General features: G+C 32.2%; 1 protein-coding gene across 3 annotated transcripts in view; it reads left to right on the plus strand.

The window, feature by feature from the left end:
• Positions 1 to 20,471, plus strand: part of Gyf (GIGYF family protein Gyf) — a 67,458-nt gene extending 46,987 nt beyond the window's left edge. For 2 of the 3 annotated variants that reach the window (XM_085944333.1, XM_085944326.1), the window contains 10 exons: positions 1,914 to 1,968; positions 2,574 to 2,755; positions 2,866 to 2,947; positions 3,535 to 3,651; positions 3,830 to 3,971; positions 10,437 to 10,565; positions 11,400 to 11,558; positions 15,573 to 15,696; positions 16,467 to 16,575; positions 19,221 to 20,471. In XM_085944333.1, the coding sequence (XP_085800459.1) occupies positions 1,914 to 1,968; positions 2,574 to 2,755; positions 2,866 to 2,947; positions 3,535 to 3,651; positions 3,830 to 3,971; positions 10,437 to 10,565; positions 11,400 to 11,558; positions 15,573 to 15,696; positions 16,467 to 16,575; positions 19,221 to 19,331 (1,210 nt within the window). In that variant the 3' untranslated portion in view covers positions 19,332 to 20,471. The remainder of the gene's footprint in view (positions 1 to 1,913; positions 1,969 to 2,573; positions 2,756 to 2,865; positions 2,948 to 3,534; positions 3,652 to 3,829; positions 3,972 to 10,436; positions 10,566 to 11,399; positions 11,559 to 15,572; positions 15,697 to 16,466; positions 16,576 to 19,220) is intronic. The other variant, XM_085944341.1, reaches the window with a different exon arrangement.
• Positions 20,472 to 21,543: the final 1,072 nt, after the last annotated feature.

The raw sequence follows: 21,543 nt of genomic DNA on the forward strand, positions 1-21,543 counted from the left end.
CCACGTTTAAATTCATTTAACCAGTTATAAATAGTTGCAAGTGAAGGAGCAGATGTGCCGTGAACTAAATCCAACTCATTTTTTATTTCCTTTGCTGTTAACCCTTTTATATTAAAATGTTTAATAACAGCTCTAAACTCAATTTTCTCCATTTTTGTAAACAAGCAAATTTTTTTTTTAAATGTACGAGAAACACACAACAACCCGACCAATCTGATTGAAACTTCGCAGCATACTGAATCGGTAGTGCCGCTGCATGAAAACAAACCGCTTACAGTACTAGTCGCGCCACCTGTCGGCTTTTCTAAGGACTTATTGACCCACCCTCGTATTACGCAGTAGAATGTGAGAATTTCATGGTCAATTTTTCTCCTTAAAATTGAAACTACTCCTTTGTTTACTGCCTGTCCTTTTAGTTCCATCAGTAGCAACAGAAATTATTTTATTTAGGTCAATTCCAGTATTTTCCAGATATGTTTCTATAGCATTTGCAATATCTTCTCCACGCAAGCAGGTAAAGAATATAAGTAGAGTAAAGAGTGGTAGAGAGTATGCCGTACGAGTCTAAGTTTGTTTAGCAGCTTTATCTCAAACTTATAAGTTATAGGCTTCTTGAGATCAGGTGAAACTGGCATTTATGTCTGAAGAACCTCAATCATTATGCAAAGAGCTGCATGCGGCTCGCGGGCCGATTCTGCCGACCCCTGGCTAGATTTATATTAATCATGTAAAGTTTAAATTTTATTTTCCCAACATTGACCAAATCAGAGTTATCTAGCTTTAGTATTGAGATGGCGATATGGTCCCGTATACCTTATCGTTTGTGTACAATGTATAATATGTATTTCTAAATTTAAATTTCGTTTTTTGTTCATTATTTTCATGCTGGGAATTCATTGGAATCTTTTCTGTTTCAAGTGCAAGTGTAGTCATATTTGTTTATTATTATAATCACAATCACTACGCGTCACTGCTGAAAATGGGTGGACCTTGTGATTATATAACCAAGAGGAAATAGTTGAAACAATTTATCTCATTTTGAGGGTTAAGCAATGACTATTAGTGTTTATTTCTTCGATATCATTACACAACCTTTTGATATTTTGTTGGCGATGGGTTATAAAATGACCTCTGAATATTGGGTAAATGAGCGTTTAAAAAATATTTACAGAAATATAGTATATATGAGGCGTCCAATTACAAAAAGCGACAAGTCCACAATTCAATATTTTTGGGAAATAACGTTTTTATGTTTCAAGCTTCAATTATTTGTTTTAACCGATAAACTCTTAAATATAATAAATATAGGCAAAATAAAATTGGACGTAGCGCTAATTGTACCTCATTTACCGAGGTACCGCATAAGGCACATATTTCCATGGCACTGTCATAAGTATACCAGATCCTACAGCATGGGAGACGCCCTTTTCAATATTGAACGTTCCCTTATTGGTTGACTTAAACACGCGCGAAATCTTTGTAATAAATCGAGACTTCAAATATTTTTTTTCGTAGGGTTATGTCGTGTTTTGGAATTTATAGATCAATACATATTGTGTAAAATTATACAAAGAATACGTGCATATTTTTTTCTCGATTTTGACCAAATGTGAACTTGCTTTTTGGAATTAGACGCCTCATATCTTTCAAATGAATCATACTTTGTTTATATTCATAAGATCTTTGTTTTGAAAAATGGCGTCTCACAACATTTATGTGTTGTATAGTATTGACATTTTCAAAAATTAACTTGTTTCAAAATTATCTAAAATCGAATCTATCACAAATATCAATTTGAATCATATTATTATTGCACTCACTATTAAAATACAGATTACAGCCTTTCCTTGCTAGCTATAAAATTAATTCTATGCAAAGTATATTATTATGATGTGTCTTGGATTATTTTTTAGGAAAAAGGAAGAGAAAGTAAAAGTGGAACCTGTTCCCGAACCAACTAAAAAGAAGGTTAGTACCATATTGCTGAAGACTAGAATTTCTTTGGTTGGTCACCATTTTTCGTTGTCATATTGTCCTCTAGTTTTTTTGATATTTTAGGCTCATTACAGAGGCCTTTCAACATATGTGGCCCCAGTAAAGGGCCTAAAATACCAAGAAACAAAGGAGACAAATGGCACACAGTGAAAAATCAACTACTAATTAATAAAAGGTTAGTAGATATGTCTTATTAACATAGTGTAATATGTACAGATTCAGATATATTATTTATTTTTAATCTACATGTGAATTTAACTAATACATCATCAATAAAATTTTAATATCTCAATGGTGTTGTTTGAGAATTTGTTAGTGGGTTGGTTATCAACATGTCAGACACATATGCTCTGTAACTAACTAAATATGTTAATTGAGAATTGCTAATAATTTCGAACTGGAAGATAATTTGCCACATTGAGTCAGGGGAATGTTTATTCAATTACATAATATGTTGAAAATCAACTACAGGTTTTGCTTTTTCTAATCTATTTTCTTCCCTGGCAAATATGGTAATTGCAATAAATCTAGAAAATGTGTTACAGCTGTGGTCATAAAATTGATTATATAATTTTCAGAAGACCCAAGCAATGAAAGAAACTCAAGAAAAGGTTGAAACCCCAAAGAAGGCACCCAGCTTTACTTCATATCCAAAGGAAAGCGTGTCCCAACAAAAGAATTCATCTCGTGCAGCACCTTGGTGTCCAAAAGATGTACAGCCTGAAGTTATATCCAGCATGTCCTTGGCTGATATTCAAAGGTAATTAGTTTTATTATAATTATTTACATAAACATCATATGGATAGAACAATCCTGCCATAATTATTACAACTGCATACTGTCATTTTTAATACATTTTGTTATGTGTAGATTGGAGCGTGAACAGAAAAGTCAACAAACTCGAGACCTTGGTATGCTTCTAGCTGAGCAACAAGCAGCTGCCTCCGCCAAGGTATGTAATCTTAAATTAAACTATTATTCAAAGTACTCTGCAAATTTAGATTATAATTATTTTTGTCAATTCAGGAAGGAGGTTTATATTTTCATTCTTAATTTACTTCAAAACAAATATTTTTTTCTTTTGTGTAACCTTTGTATAACCTAACCAAACCTGCCCTTTTCAAAATAATATTGTCTTCATGATTGAAGTTAAAACAGTTAGTATTGTTTGTTCAGATCCCAGCGCTAACAAATGAACTTCCTCAGTTTTATATCGATTCAGACTCGACAATCATTTTATTCCCACAAGTCCTATGTCAAGTTAAACTCAATATTGCATTTTTTTATGTCATTAACACACATTGGGTCCGGCATTTTGGTGATATGATTCATGAGTAAACTAATTTTTTTAAATAAAAATAAAATCGTCTATATTATCTTCTTGTATTAGAAAAATAATTAAATTAAAGTGATCACTTTTTCAGAGGGAATTGCAAATGATATATTCTAGATCTGGTGTAATATAAAAAACAACTTTTAGGACCGGAAAGATTTAGGCTCATTGATTAATAATGTAAATTTGAATGAAATTCTTTTCAGGAAATGAAGGATTCCAACAAGCAGTCGGCATTTACCTGGGCTAATCAAAAACGGAAGGTACCAAATAAGGTGATGAACCTGACTGATATACAAGCTGAAGAGCAGCTGCAACTCTCTGTGAGTACACATATTTTCTTGATGGATGGCATTTCGGGAACCGTTTTCGTGTGTTAAATTTGGTAGTCGGAAAAAATTATATTTTGTAAGTTGGACCATTGGATCATGATGGCTTGTTTGCAGCTGCCATCTTTGAATGTATAATTGAATTTAATTTTTCCTAATTTTTGATTTGTAGATTAGCCACAAGCAAGCTGAGAAAGAAAGTTCTACAACTGCAGCAGCTGTTGCGTTATCTGGCCTTTCCTCGTCGCAGAGCAATCCAAACATTTGGGGCCTTCCAGTTGCCACAGTGCCTTGGTGGCAATCGCCTAATACTGGTGAATATGCTTTATCATTCTATCTCGTCCGTTGATTCACTCGCATGATTTCAGTGATTGAAGTATTATTTATAATTATTTAAATAGTAAGTATTTAAGTAGTTTATTTATTTGCATGTTATATGTGCGGTTTATTATTTTATCAAGATACAGTAAAACCTCGTTAATAAGAACACTGATAATTCGAAATTCGCCGTAATTGGAAATTTTCGTGAAAAAATAGTCCCTTGAACAGTATTTTCATATAAAACCATACCTTTAATTCGAATTTCATAATTAGAAATGATTTCAGAGTCCTGGCATATAAAAATATTCAATAAATCGTAATAAAGTACACTATTTCATGAGCCAGTCATTGAAAATTGCGACAGACTTTTCTTAACCCATTACACGCGGCCTATATTAGTATGACGGCGAAGTCATTTTTTGTTTTGTTTAACTTCTGCGTTTCATAATAAAAAATGAGTTTTATGACTCTTTAGGCACCTAGACATGTTCGGGTTATGTTACAACACCAAAAAACCGTAATAAATCAGTCATAATGTCAGAAATATCAGAACAACTAAATTCTATACAATGACTAACCATTTAGAACAGATCTGCCATTTTGCCTTTATGTATATAGAGCACTGCAAGGTGTGCGTTTTATTTTTCGTCACGCTCATGTATGCCGCGTAAGTATAGAACACTTCACAAGTGGTAACAAATTAATCACACATAATGTTTTTTCCCCATGTAGGGGTCATAAATATAGCACAATTTTAAACTAAACAAACTTTTAGGCAGACACTTAAACAGCTATTAAATATTATTAATGAGTAACATATTTATTTTTACTTTACATATTTAAAATTGTTTTGAAGAGTGGTAGATTTTATAACATGGACTGAGACACAGAGCTACATTACAAAGACAACACGTATATCTAGATAGAGACATTTTTTTTATTAATTTTTTTAATTATTCCCGCACACATGACAGCGTCTTCTGGGCTTTTTATTATTTGCTGTGGGCGAAATGTGTTCCGGCAAATGATCTGTTTAAGTTCTAGGCAACAACCTCAATGGATTTTCACTAGTCGATCGTCTGGATTGTGGAGTTTTCGTGATTTTCACAGCATACTTAGCAACTAATTGTTTTATACTAACTGAAATTCTCGTAGAGTTTTTTTTAACATATAAAAAGCATTTAATAAATAGGGGTCAATCACGTGAAATGCTACCTTTTTGTACCATTTCACAGATTTCCTCATGTATGACAAGCTGCTGAGCATCATGTCGGCCTTGTCGACATTCCCCATATTATTATTATATTCTAAGACGCACTTTGGCTTCATTATGGGTTCTCCCGTTCTAAAATTAGTTTGACCGGTTGGACCAAAGGAGTCATCGTGCATGGTTGTAAGCATGTGGACATCTCTTCTGTCACACCATTTGAGAGCCAACAATGGGCTGTTTGACTTTGCCTCTGTCTCCCCCTTTTTCAGCTTTTTTAAGCATGGCATTTCTTTACGATTCTTACGTACAGTCCCACAAGGATTGGTTTTATTTTCATGGAGGTGCTTGTATAACTGTGTACCAGTTATCGCACCACAACGAATGCCCTTTGCCCAGATACTCGGTCAGCAGCGTTGTCACAACAGCTCCGGAAATTCCAAAGTTTTGGTTATCCACTATGTCTGTCCCGTCACCACAATAAATAATAAATTCTAAAATATAACCCGTCATAATGTCACACAGCCCGAACATTTTCATACCGAAACGATGATGCTTTGATGGAATAAATTGTTTTAAAATAAGTCTCCCTTTAAAAACAATGATGCTCTCATTGATACAGAGATTTTGATGCGGAATCATTGTGTCTGAAAATTTTGCGTGTATGCTCTAAAAGTAACCTAATTTTATTTAGTCTATCTGAGGTAACACTTGTTGGATCGAAAAAATGGAGCATTTGGAGCAATAACTCATATCGGTCCTTAGGCATCGTCTGACCGAAAATGGGAGCACTTAAAAAACAACCAGTGTTCGTACTCCAGTTTGTACTCCAGTGTTCTTCTAGTGACAAATGTTTATTTCGTGTCATGAGCATTGACACCGCAAAAAATGCATATAGATCTGATACAATTGTATCGATCCAATTATGAGAACATGATTTTGGTCTTGAGAAGTTCTTGAGTGTTATACTGGTAGTGGAAAAAATGTTTGTTGGACTACCTTCAGCATTATATCACGGTTCGGACATTTTATGACCAAATTCGGTAGGCACATCTATGATCGGAAACGAAATTAATGAAAATAAAAAATTTCAAAAGTTTAATATTTTCTCCCCCATTCATATTTCGTAATTCGAATTTTTTTTTCGATTTTCGGTCCCATGGAATTCGTATTAAGGGGGATCACATCAAAAAATGTGATTTCATAGAGACATTTATTACCCAAATTGCGAAGCGAATATGTGGTTCCAATTACATTCCAATTAATAACCTAACAGATATCTCAGCTAGATGTCATTGTAATTTTTAATAAAAATTATATTCATCAAATTCTATAAACCGGTGTTATAATTATAGTTATTATTTTTAAACAATATTATATACATTTATATAATATATTGCATTTTATTTCAATCCAGACTCTTCATATTTTTTCATATTATTATTAAAATACTGACATTTTGAGTCTATGATACTGACTATAGACTTGGTAATAATAATTATATGAATTTACCTAATTGTATTATAATCCAGATTCTGGATTTAATAGTAATTTTAATTAATATATTATTTTACAAAGGCCTTATTAAAAAAATTATATAATATTATGGGATGATATTTAAATTTAATATATTATCCAGTGACAGTACATCTTGTCTATGGCCATTACCATGATACGATACATAACCTAAAAATGTGACGTTTACATAGTAAAATGTAGCCACGATAATTTTAGCAAGCTTTCTTTGGTAATTATGCTGCAGATGCCGTCATGAGCTTTTATAACTTTCTTTTTACGAAAACAGTTTATTCCATATAGACAATTATAATAAATACCCTTTTCTGTCGGCGATTTTCGATCCAATTATTGTTAATTGAAAATTTTCATACATTTTGATGCATTATTATCACAAACTAAGATTATATTAGTTTGGGGTAGGTTAGATTACGTTTGGTTTGGTCTAAAAAGAAAGTATAAAATCTCATGACAGCATCTTCAGCACATTTACTCTTCTACTCAGAGCGAAGAATATTATACTATTCTTTTGATTAATAATTTTTGACCTTGCTATGAATCAAACAGAATCAAAATGTGATGCAAAGTGCAGCATGATTTAGATGGACATTCAACAATCCACAGTCGACTATTATAATATATATACCTGCTTACCATGACATGATAGAAAGGGTTGAAAGAAAAAAAACTTAGATGTACAATGGTTTTTTTATTTATTATAAAAGAATTTGTGTCGGGGATATACATTCATAATTGCTCATATTTTTATAGACCATTTTTTATATAAGTAGATAATGAAATGTATAGATTAATTCACCTCATTACAATTTCCATGATTACAATAGCGATGGTGCTATAAAAACACTATTTTGGCAATCTCACTTATGCGATGATTGCAAATTAATACGATGATCGAACAAGTCAAATCATTGTGATTTGAATGTAAATTCGGTTGCGATGATCGCATAAGTAAAATGACAGCATTAGGTCTTTATAAATAATACAAATGACAAAAAAAATTAGTTTCTTCAGTCACTGTTCACACTTATGGATAACTTTCTTGAGATTTCATCGCTGTGGTCATAGTATAGCTGAATGTTAGTCGGCTCTCAGTCGCCTCGTGTGCCGCACAGTCATAAATCAAACTTTCAGAGAATGGCGATCCAGTGTTGCTTGTGGAGACCGCACACATCTACCTAGCGACAGTCGCGCGTAGCCTTCGCAACGTATAAACGGAATGCCCAATTCATGGTTTTTGTATGAGATCTGGCGTCTTCGACTTGGAGCCCGAGAAGCATGCTATGTGTCGTTAACAACAGCAGACATTTTTTTCAAATAAAACAGTCGCATTCGATGAATCTGTGGAGCTCCATTTGGCAACGTGTGTTTTGTGAATAGGGATGATGGCACATCGACGTATTCTACACATTGGTGAGACAAGTTTTGATGTCAAGAGCTAGAGTTATGTTGTCTACGCCAATGCTGCGTCGGTATTCAAGATTGGTGGTTGGCAATGTTGGTGACTTTGGGATCTGCTACCTTCAATAGCCACCCTTGGATTGGGGAGACGAAGAAATGCAGTTCGTAATGTGATCCATGTATTTAAATCTCCCATTGACTATATCTACCTACGTATGACAGTCTTGTACATAGTCTATTATGCGATTGATGATTTTGCACCCTTCATCAATCTTTGCCATATTCTCCACAGTGAGATGTATGATTTACTCCCGGGAGGCAGCATAAGCATAGGTAGAATGACAAAACATCAGTCTCTTCTTTAAATAAAATATTTCTAATGCTGATGCCATAACAACTCAATGTGTATTCTTGGAGCTCTTCAAGTCTTGCAGGATATTTTTTCTCGTATTACATTAGGCAATGGTTATACAGAATACAATAACATAATATCTTACTTCTTACTATAGTAGCGATGGTGCTATAAAAACAGTATTTTGACAATCTGACTTATGCGATGATTGCAAATCAAGTAGGCGATGATCGAACAAGTCAAATCATTGTCGTTTGAACGTACATTCGGTTACGATGATCGCATAAGTAAAATGACAGCATTAATCTTTATAAATTTTAAATATAAATGAAAAAAAATTTATACATAGAAAATACAAATTTATTACATTTGCAATGACGATTCACGTACATACACATACATCATCGTTCTTCCTTGGAAACCCCACAAATCCAAAACAATGTTTTTTCCTTGACACATTAAAAAAAGTTCCTGGTACCTATTTAGAAAGTTTACAAATTGTCCCATTGTGTGAATGAAATTTAGTCAGCATTAATTATTGTGGATTAATTTGTGGGTTTTAGAAGACATCGATTGATTATTCAAATTATTATTTATTTTACATATTATGGTGAACTTTACAGACATTCACAATATGACAATTAAAAGCAAAGAAATAGTAACAGTAAAGAGTAAATACAAAAAATATATAGTAGATACATGGAAGTACTCCGAATGTGGTAGACCATATTATGTGAAGAAATTATAAAACAACGCCTACCTATACAATTCATTTAATTTAACATATTTAATTATAACGACCGATCCAATCGTTGTCAGTTTATTGATGCTCAAAGGGGCTGCGCGTGGCTGCCTCGGGTGGCGTTAATTTCGTTGCAAGCATTCGCGTTTGAATGGGTATCAAAACTTACACACGTTCAGTAAGTAACTTTGAAAGCAAAGCAGAATAAAAAACGAAAACAAAACACGATGTTGCCACATGTGACAGTTAGTCGAGGACGCGATTGGCAGCGTTGTTATGATGTATGTATACTCAGCGCGTAGAAACACGTACACAATCCAACGAGAATCTACATAATGCTTATTCTCTCCACCGTGGCGCCACTTCCTGGCGAGGGAAATGTTAAATATAAATGGCTCAACTTTTAATATTAAAATGTAATTAAATAATAATGTAAAGTATATCAAAAAATTAAGAAAAATACGTTCATAGGATCACCGATCTTGCTTGATACATTTATTCAACAATAACCGAATAAAATCCATTTTTATTTTCCATAAAAATCGATGTTTTTTTAGATTGAAAAAAAGACATTAAAACTATAATTAATTGACAAATTAGTCTCGGGAGTTCCAAGAAAACTTATTAAACAATATTAAATTGTTAATTTTGTTTCAAGAAACTACTTGAACAATTCAATAGCTTTGGCAGTAGAGCCCTTATATTTAGCTGTTTTCTTCTAGTTTGTCACTTTGTCTTTGAAATAAAAAAAATATATTTTATTTTTCCCATTGTATTTATATAGGTATTGATCGATCAAAATTTGTTTAAAGCTTTAATTTGATAATGAATTTCTATGCCTCTCTCCCTTGACGAGGTTTTACTGTAAATTCATTAAAATTTTAAAGTTTACACTGAAATGCAGTTACTGGCTTTAAAATCCATATATATTTTCAAAAATTGAGAGATGCACTAATAGCTTGCTAAAACGTATTATTTATCATATTTCTGTCATTACATGCATAGGTCATAACGAATCTGATAATCCACTATATATTCGACAATGCTAGATTTACATATTTTCAATAATAAAAATTAACAAAAAAATGTACTATTTTATAAATAAGGTTTTTAATAAATGGCGTGTTGATCATGCTAAGAGATTTTTGTGGAGAAAAAATCAGATAAATTCTTTTAACATGATTGAAATATGATATATTATTCATAATGTATTCTTATTTCAGGATTTTGGGATACACCATCCAGTGATATTAAGGAAACGCCTTCTAAGAAAAATATCAGTGAGGTTGCAGCAAATTCAAACAACATCAAATCTCAAGTTTCTGGAAACACACGTTCTACTAAAACTGACAGTAAGTTATATTTTTCTAATTATTTATATAACATCAGTGGGGTGGGGGTTATCATTCGCTGCCCAATGCATAAAAGTGTTTGGTCTGGTAAAAAGTCTTTATGGATTGGGAAAAAGGCTAGCAACCTTTCCTCATACAAAATATATTACTATTACCTCCGTTCTGTATAAACCTGCTCAGTAACAAAAATAGTAATTTACTTTTTATCCTGAAGAAAACTATTTATATTTGCCTTTTAATTAATTATTACGATTACGTCAGTGTTATGTATTTTTTCTTAGTGTTTTTTGTCATTATAAATATGTATGAAATAATTATTTCACCCGCCAAAATGTCACTACCACACAATATTATCGAAAAAATCATGCTGGATCCAGCCTCTGATTTTGATATAAGTTAAGATGAATTCGACATTGGCGAAATCATTGAAAACGTAGACCACATACAACCTGATACCTGAACCTGATCCTTGGACAGTTTGTATGTATTTAGTGACTGTTTAATTATATTTAAGGCTATACTTTAGCTGAGGCACGGTCTAAAAAGATCATGACTACGCGACGCGCAGATTGTGCAAACGACACGTGCAGAACAAAACATAATTTGTCAAATTCAACATGCGCCAATTTAATGTTATGTTTATTGTTATATTAGTAATAATAATAATATATTCATTGATAACAAATGTCTCTTTCTAGTCTGGTCGAAAATAGAAGATAAATTCTATGGCATGTTTACATGCCATACGCGTTGAAAAGGTTAAAATAGTTTTCCTTAACCAATCGTGAAATACTTTATCTAACTGATTAATAATGTATGATTTTTTTGTTACAGCTAAAATTGTTGAACCGAAACCAGCTGCTGCAAGTAAAAAAGCTGCTCCAAAGGTCGCTGCTACTCCAGCACCTGGGAAACCGGCAAATTCAGATGCACTCGAAGAATTCTTATCTTGGGCTAAATCAACTCTTAGTAAAATGGGCACCGACATTGACGGTAAAAATAAACAATTTCATTTAATATTGCATGTATAATAAACATCATTGATGGTCGTTTATATATTTGTGATAAAACAGATACCTACAACTATGTATTCCTTACTACCCTATAAACTGCTTCGCCATCATGATTATCTTGAAAGTAACCAGGTAACCAAGGCACAAATCTGTGCCGGGAGGTTTTGTATGGCGGCAGGTGTGAGGATTGGAATTTTTTAGCAAAAATAAAACCTTAAAATTTTTTTTAAATATACTGAAAGTTTATCATAAAATCTTATCAATCATATGCAAAATGTCTCATTTGGACCAGTATTCTTCTGAAAAATCACAAAACTTAAAAATTGTCAGAATTGTCACAAAACTTGTAGAAAGAGTTTTCAAGTCAATAGTGTTCTACCGTGTGGTAAGTTTTGAAACACAGTACCAAGCAGAGGGTCACTTTGCATTGTTTACACCGATACCTTGATTCTCTTCTTAATTTATAAGACTATCCACGAAGAAGATCCACGAAACTTTCAAAATCTCCAGTTTCCCATTCGAAAGCTGGCATTGATTCATCAACAGTAGGAGAATGAAATGTATCTTGTTCTTCGTCATAATTTAATTCAAAATCACTCTCATCAGATTCAGGAGTAATGCCAACCCATTCGAAATAGAAAAAGAAAGATCTTCAGCCAATTGATAAAGTCCCGAAGTACTCGATTCTCCTTCCATATTCAAGCAGTAGAAAAACCAAAACGGAAAGTCGCAAAAAATATGTTCAAACACCGTAGAAACTATGAATTGATAATATTAATTTGTTAACGAAAAACACTTTGAACTATACAATTAATCCTGTCACTTGACAGAAGAAACACAATTGAAACAAACACTCACAGATCAAGAAACGCAATCGCAAATTATTGTGAACATACCGACGAATTCCCGAAATAATTTGGCAAATATTATAAACGAATTTTTCTTCCCGTGCGTACTATATGTAAGGCACACAAGAAAGAAATGAACTACACACTCCAATTCCAGGCGCGAAATAAATAGGATGACACACTTCAACAAAAAAATATTCCAACTGTACAAAGGGAATTCCCAAAATTATTCGCGTACAAGTGATATTTCATTTGAACAGAGGGAAATCCCGAATAATATTTTGCTTTGAAGTGGTAACCCTGCCTCGCGACATATATCGGATAAACAGCGAAGCTCTTTTTAAAACAGTCATATCAACTTAAATTAAAATGAATTTAAATAAATTAGTGTTGAATATTTCTCACAATAGATGTCACTACATGCTCGAGATTTTAAATTATTCAAAAGAAATGCCTGAGCCTGACATTCTGTCTTCAAAGACAGGCGAATATGTACGCGTTTTGTGTATGGCCGGCTATGTGCGCACGGCCATAAACGCGAACATGTTCGCTTTGGCACAGAACCAGCTAATAAATAGGTTTTTATTTTTGTACAAAATACTCTGTTAATGCGCATTGATATGGCGATCAAAATCAGTCACTGAAGTGTCCCCTTTGCAGATGTGGAAACTAAACTGAATAATCAATCATCTGCACCCATTTAACTAACCATGTGCCACACTCCACTGTAATACATTTAATATGAAGAGAATACAATACCTTTAAGAAAAATCATGGCGAGTGCGCTCATTTTGTTATGTTGTGTGTTTCGAGTATTTTAGTTCTCCTATACTAACTAAATTAATTTTAGTCTAATAACAAAATGTTTTATTGTTAGTAAAATTAAGACCCAAGTGTACCAAGACCCGCTTCTAATAGGAATATTAAAAATATTTTTTTTATTATCTATTTATCTTATAATGCAATGGTTATTTGTATATGTGTCAAACGGTTCGGTGACAAAACAGAACGAGACAAAGCAGAACACGACAAAACAGAACACAACTAAACAGAACATGACAAAACAGAACAGTGACAAAACAGAACAACGATAAATATAACTAAGTATGTCATTTCAGGAAAAATATAAATTTAATATTGAAATTGTCCTATCTCTATTATGTTGATAGATTTTTAATAGCAGAGATTTTCAATACGCCATAATAAATCAAATTATATACCTAATTTCTGCATTACTAATCGCTAGAAAGCCTCAAATAAACTTAACTCGGTGTTGGCCGAAATCCCGAAAAATAATTAAGAGAATTAAAAAAATGCTTTTTGTCTCCTGCAAAAAATTGCGTAATCGTATCACTTATCTTGAATTGCGCAAATTTTACAAAATGTATGATTTTTTTGTCTATAAGCTATACACTATATACTATAAGCTCTACAATAATGGTAAGACATTCCTGGAAATGATTTGATGTGATTACAGATTTTTTTCCTTTATTTCATCATCAATTCTCACTCCACCTTTCCCATTCCTTCCCTTTAAATCTGAATGCAACACTCCATGTTTGTGTTTTTATGTGCAATTTCAATCATTGTCTTGCATTTATTATGCTCAAAGTATTCATATAAAAAAATGCACGCTCTTATTTGGATCCCATTTATATCAAAACAGTAAGCCTTGTTAACTGTACGTGTACTACCAGGAGTTTACATTCTGTACTTTGGAATAACTGGCGTGATGCACCTTAATAAATAAACTCACGTCGTCGATCATCGTCTCCGATCCACCAAAAACTTTGGTGGATTTGTTCACTTTGATTCATTTCAATTTTATCATAACATGTTAATCTGCACTTCTCAGCACACGGTGATCCTACTTTCATAATGATAGAACGCCATTTTGAGTTGTCCCTTTATGAAATGCAATAATTCACAAAACAATATTTTCACAAAACGATATCTCAAGTTGTCCTTTTATGGAACTGAGAGAGTGTTTAAGTTTATTTATTTCCATATGAAGACATCTGTCCAACGAGAGAAAACCAGTATTTTTTACAAGTTGTCCTTTTGTGGAACTGAAAAGGAGCAATATTCAAATATAATGGGTAATATAACTCAAAACATCAAATTTTGGACTTGTCCTTCTATGGAACTGAGCCATCGATACCTTGATAATTTCACTTAAAAATTGTTTTTTTTTTAAATTCTAACCTCGTTTTTACGTGCCCGGTATTCACGTTTTCCCGGCAATTGCGTGTAATTTTTTCGGTCCCGATGTATTTCAATACATTTAATACCCGCATTTACGTTTTTCTTTCCCGCGATTTACGTCGGAAATATTCAAAATATGCAAGTTACGCGCGCTTCTGAAGAACTGTCTGATGAAGACGAGGTTGATATTCCAACAAAAGAAGAAGCAATGAGGTTCACCGAGGGTTTTATAACCTACTTTGCAAACTTTGCTGATATCCAAGATGACACTTTTAAATGTTTATATAGTCTTGAAAGAGAATAACATAACAAAAAAACAAAAATGCAACAAACTAATATACATATGTTCATGATTTTTTCAATAAAAATTTAAATTGAATGTTGTTTTTTAATAAAACGTTATTTTTTTAGAAACATAAAATTTTAATGTTCTTTTTTTCAATACCCCCCTTTTACATTTTCCCTTCAATTAGGTTTTTTTTTTCCAGTCCCTTAAAAAACGTAAAATAGGGGTTATACTGTATGTATTTTGTTTAAAATTTAATTAATAAATAGATTCCACAAAAATTAATGTTTCATTTTTCCCCTGGCTGTTCTGTTTTGTCATGTTCTGTTTTGTCCGGTCACCGTGTCAAACTACCGGCGGCCAAATATAGAGATTATACAGAATCAACATTAAGTTTGTCAAAACATCCTAAATAATAATGATATTATGGTGCTTGTTTTTTTTTTGTTGCAATTTTGTAACATTGTTTCCATTGCCGATAGAATTTCTTTCAATTTGATTTCAGTGGTGACTATTATGGTTCATTCATTAAATCAAAGAAATCGCTATGATTATGTTTTATGAATTCTGGTGAATATTAAGATTTACGGTGAATTTCGAATTAACTGTGTTCATATTAAATATTAATGTAACACTAATATTGAAATGTTTACAGTTGCCACCTTTGTTGTCTTCCTGATGAACGTGGAGGCACCTTATGAAGTGAAGGAATATATCAAATATTATTTCGGGGATGGAAAGGAGGCTACTGAATTTTCCCGACAATTCATCGAGAAACGGTAATATGCTTCAATGTGTTTTATAAACAAACTCAAATCCATCCATATGAAATATCACCACAGCTTCATACAGAATAAATAGGCCATAGGACACAACCACCTAGAAAATTGAATGTGATGGTTCTTGGCATCCGTCAGAAACAGCTTTTCACTCTCTGATGTTACATTTTAAGCAATCTGGCAACTTGGCCATATCCTTATTCTTGTACACTCGCTGAAAAAGTTTGATAATTGAAATAAAAATCATAATCTCAGAATAAATGTGTGAAAAATACCAATTTTACTATTTCATAACTGTCATTGTATTTTAATATTATAATATAGATATATAATATATCTACATATATAATTATATTTGATATATCATTATTTATAATTGACATTATAACTTAAGTTTCATCATCTAGTGTTATTATATTCGATAATCTAATCAAAGTTTTTATCCATGATGCCAGATTGTAAGAAATTTCCTAAGTCGGAGATTTTATGTTACCCACTCTCAATCGTCTAAATACATATAAAAAGTAATTTTCTTACACACGTTTCTGTTTCTCAATATCATGAAAATAGTCAATAATGGTTTTGTATTCTGTTTATTAACTTTGGTAGAAATGTGATTGCCGCTGCCTTTCTGATTGACCACCGTCAAATTCAACCTGACATGACCCAATCATAAATACAAAATAAGCATTTGACAGATTCCCGCACAATAAACAAGTAATGCTGGTTGTATTTTCTGTACATTTTCTGGTAATACTATTATATTACAGGTCGAGAATTCTGCGTCCTAATACAACCTCTGTGCCAAGTGATGATCTGTGTGTACCAGCTCCAGCAGTCAATCCGTCTATGGGGTCAATGGACTTTCAAGACGCTAAGGTATAACTTTGGTCAACATTAATCATTCTATAAACTGTATATTGTCTTAGGCACAATGCACATTTAAATTTGACTCGTTTAAATTTGAAACTTTTTTACAACTATTTTTTTTCAATTTTTCCCTATGCAAAACTTTTCGGCACGGTACACAGTCAAAAAATAATATTTGGGAAATTTTGGTACCCGTATGTAAAAATGTTCGCCAACCCTGAAATATAGTATATTTTTGTACATTTATTGCATTTACATATCTTAAAAAGTAGTACATATTCAATATATTATTTTAAATTATTTGCATCTAACTTTGTCATTTGACCTCCGATCGAGCTGAAATAAACGCCAATATTTTTTAAATGTACGCATTCTGTCGACATTTTCAATAAAAAATGGGGGTTGCAGCATTAACTTCCGTGTTTCAAGGCCCTGTACGCGGCGGCGCCCTTTTCCGCAAAAACCGTAAAACTGTCCCTAGGTGCAATGGGTTAAATCTGAAATTTGAGACACCGACCTCGCACTCCGGCTCGTCGGCCTCCGTCAACTGTCCAAATTTTGTCAAAATCCGACTGGGCGTGTGGATTTGTATAAAGATAAAACGGCTCTATATTACGACAGCTTACCCAGATAAACGTCAGATTTCTTTATTCAATACTTGAAAGCATCTAAACGACACTTTTTGAGCATAGACAATCATGGCAAAACCACTATTATAAGCGTAGACAATAAGTACAAATATAAAAATCATTTACAATGAATAAAATTCAAACATTTTAAATTAATAAAATCGCAGTTTTCAAAAATCAGTATAGTATAATAGAGTTTGCCAATGCATTTCATAAAATTAAAATAAATATAATGTAACCTTTGGCACAAAGACACTCGTGCTTAATCCTTCGTATAAAATCGCTCTAAACATGCGAAAATAAGGAAAATTGTTCAAAATAATGTTATAGATAACAATATTTATATAAAATTTTGCCTAAAATCGCTCTAAACATGCGAAAATAAGGAAAATTGTTCAAAATAATGTTATAGATAACAATATTTATATAAAATTTTGCCGGTTGATATTGTTATTATTTCAGATAATTCCGACTCAAATTTAATCAATAAAATAATAAATACGAGTGAAAATGGCTTGAATGGCTTTTATTTGCTCTTTGATTAGTGATTGTTTTTATAAGATAGTGAAGATTTTTATAGTCAGTATTCCGTATCCGTATTCATTTACGACATTATACTATAATAATTAGGTATCATAATATAGTTAAGTATAATTACCTATAAATTATATTAATTTATTGAATACGTAGACGGTCAAAAGGAGAATGGAGCATAAAGTACCTAGGTATTTATTTTTATTACTAGATTATGTTAGGCGGGTAGGTGCCTACCTAAACAGCTAAGATAATAGTAAAACATACAAGAATTTACCAAACCACATAAATATAATGAGTATCCTATGCAATATTGTATTCATCGATAGGAATTGGGGCATTAATTATCGACGATTAATTTAGATAGGTACGTCACCGCTGTTATTGTCTCATGACAAACGATATTTTTTGAAGTTACAGTTTGATCCGACAGATGGCAGTGGCTCTTCAGACATATCTTAGTCAGAGTCCAATTTCTCATTCATGATTTCCTCCGGACCCATATTCACTTCCGCCATAGTAAAGTTATTCCACAAATATTAATAAACATTAACAAATATAAATTTTAACCAAAAAACGCATAAACAGTTTTAAAAAGTTTTTATCCGGAACCTAACAATAAATGCATTTCGGATACAAATAAGTAAACACACACAATAGTCAATTTTTTAATTCACAATCGTAATGATCGTAATACATGTAAATTTTAATCAAAGAAAAGTTTTTCAGTCAGGTTTCACACAGGTAAACGCTAGTCAGGCACAAATAATTAAACATAATAGTCAGTTTTTAATTTTACAGTTCAAAATCGTAATAGTTATAAGTTTCATTCTAAAAACAGTCTATCAAAACTTGAATCGTAGAGATCGAAAAATCGACACACTATCCACGGCGTGGCCCATGATTTGAGTGAAGATGACGTATACGGTGCATAGTGCCTGTATTATCACCTATACGCAATATGGGCACATCGGTTTATGGTTTGCATTACAATTAGTGAGCGATAATATTTAAAACCTTTGAAGAAAAAATATGATTTACGATCTTTCATAGCAATGCAATCAGTGCAGTGCAGTGCACTTGTATGATGTTAGACCAGCCGCCACTGGTGGTGGTTATTAGAGTATATTGAATATCTCGTGTCACGATGATTGGCACCTGATCGTCCTCAATCGGATAACACCGATTTTCATCAAATTTCAAATTAGTGCGATTTGTCAATTTTTAACTGACCATTGGATTTGTAATCACTGTTCATCATCAACCATATTACATTTAATGCCAAGCTATATTCTTTAAGTCACACGCTGGCTGTCCATGTAGTGACAGCAATTAAGATCTGGGACACATTTTTTGAAAGTCTCTCCTGATGCCCTCCGAAAGAGAGACCATTTTTATTCTTGCAGAATGCATAGAAAAATATGTGCAGAACCCAAAAACTTTTGTATTCTCTTTTCCTGATTGCTAATTTAGTTCTTTTTTATGTTTCAGTTAAAGAAAACAAAGAAAAACAAAATGTTGAAAATCGATTCAAGAAATCTCGGCTTCAACGTTACAGCTGCTGCGGATCGCTTCAATATTGGAGACATCCATTCTGTTTAATTTCCACGCCCTCTATAAAATTTGTACTATGTTTTAATTATAACACGTTATGTATTAAAATGACACTGATAATCAATGAATTAAATCTCTCGCTGCGTGCGTATAATTACATTAAATTGACTGTTGATGTACCCATGTAATTTCATATTTTATTGCTATTCGGTTGGATCTTCTGTATATATATGTGATGAATTACTTTTTCGGTTACGAAACATATGTACCCATGTAATTTCATATTTTATTGCTATTCGGTTGGTTCTTCTGAATATATTTGATGAATTACTTTTTCGTTTACGAAACATTTTCATATATTATGCAAATCATTATAAAATTATCTCTTTTCTCGCATTTTTGCTATTCAATGAATTAAAAATAATGTTTTTAAGATTTATTTATGGCATTTTCCATGTTTTGAATACAAAGCAGAAAACTGTCAGATGAATTTATAGTCTTATAATATTATGTTGTAAGTTTTAACGAAACGTTTTTGATTTAATAAACAATTTCTTACCATAAAATCAATAATTTGTTGTATTTTTCAATTCATAGTTTATTATTTTTTACTACACATAGATTCTATTTAACCATTTGATTGCCACAAAGCTTTATTTAGGCCGGCACACTATTCTCCTATTCTCATGACAATATATTTTTTGACATTAACAGAAATAATATTTATGTAGTTTATACTATGAAAAAATATATAAAGGCTTGTAGAGCAATAAAAATATTCTGGACCTGATAAATTTTCTGGGTTATCTGAAATACACTTTTTTTAGTTAAAGCAAAAAAACAAATTCGTTTACCATCCATTTTATGACATAATTTTGTGTTTTGCATCGACTGAAAAAATTGTGGTTTCATATCTCATGTCCAGTGTTAATATTGAACATATTATGTGAGATAATTAATTACCAGAAACTGTATGACTGAAAATATGCAATAATTTGAAAAAATAAGAATATTTCACCTTGTGTCCCGTATGTAATTCCCAATCCCCACTGCCGGACATTGCTCAGACTTTCAAAGTCGATACATACAAAGCTTATAGAAACTTAAGGCTATACTTCAGTTGAGGCATGGTCTAAAAAGATCGTGGCTAGGTAATGCGCGGATTGTGCAAATGACGCGTGCTGAACGAAAAATAATTTGTCATTAAAATTTAACATGCGTCCATTTAATGTTATGTTTATTGTTATATTACTAATAATAATAGTATATTCATTGACATTTTTCAAGTATAGTTTTTTAGTCAAATTTACACGATTTAAGAATATATTCATCCGACGCCATGACAAAACAAATCAACGTGCGCACACCTAGCTGTCAGTCTCCGATTGGCGACGAGTGCGAAATTTCGTCGCACCTACTGTTGAAAATTATTTGTCGTTTCACTGAAGTATGCTCTTAATACTATCGACCGAGGGATGGAATTTGAATTTAAATTAAAATTGATTTAAGTTTTATACTATTCTATTAGCGAGAATTAACTGTAATCGTTGTCAGTCTGCATTTACCATTGGTGAGTGCGCATTGTGCCTGAAGATGCTGAAAGATGAAACCTAGGTCGCTAAAAACAACTCAAATCGAATAGTACAAAACTTATTTAGAATAGCTTATAGTGTCCAGTAAAAAAATGGATTTCACATTAAAAAAGTGATAACAAATCTCAATCATTTTATACTTATTAATAAAGTGTTTGGTTTTTGCATACATGTCTCCTCTTCCTAATATTTATTATTAATTGTTATTTGTTAAACTTGATATTGCACGATAATTATCATTCCAATGCCTTTGAAAAAAGATCATCAGTTTCAATGTCTTTATTTTGTTTACAAACATATTTGCTTAATACCTACTACCAACACAATTGCCAAAAGTGCTATTGAACCTAAATAGTAACTGCTGTTGGCTGCAGAAACAGATTGATAATTAGTATAATTAATTGTATTATGTAGATAGATATAAGTTAGTTAAATAAATTGTTTGTACAGTAAAACCTTGTTAATAAGATTTCCACGGAGCGGAAAACACAATTTTTTGGCATTGGTTCTCTAGTAAAACTATGTGAAAATCCAATAAACAATCAATAATTAAATACCTACAGCCCTGAAACATTACTGACTGAATTATTGTTTTACCTTTGAGTGGAGTGCAATTGTACCACTCATGTGTTATATAAAAAATGTCAGGATTATTTTTATTACCTTCA

The sequence above is a fragment of the Rhyacophila brunnea genome, unplaced genomic scaffold, assembly GCF_057557595.1.
Source record: "Rhyacophila brunnea isolate RB1 unplaced genomic scaffold, BYU_Rbru_1.0 scaffold_1, whole genome shotgun sequence".
NCBI classification, from domain to species: domain Eukaryota; kingdom Metazoa; phylum Arthropoda; class Insecta; order Trichoptera; family Rhyacophilidae; genus Rhyacophila; species Rhyacophila brunnea.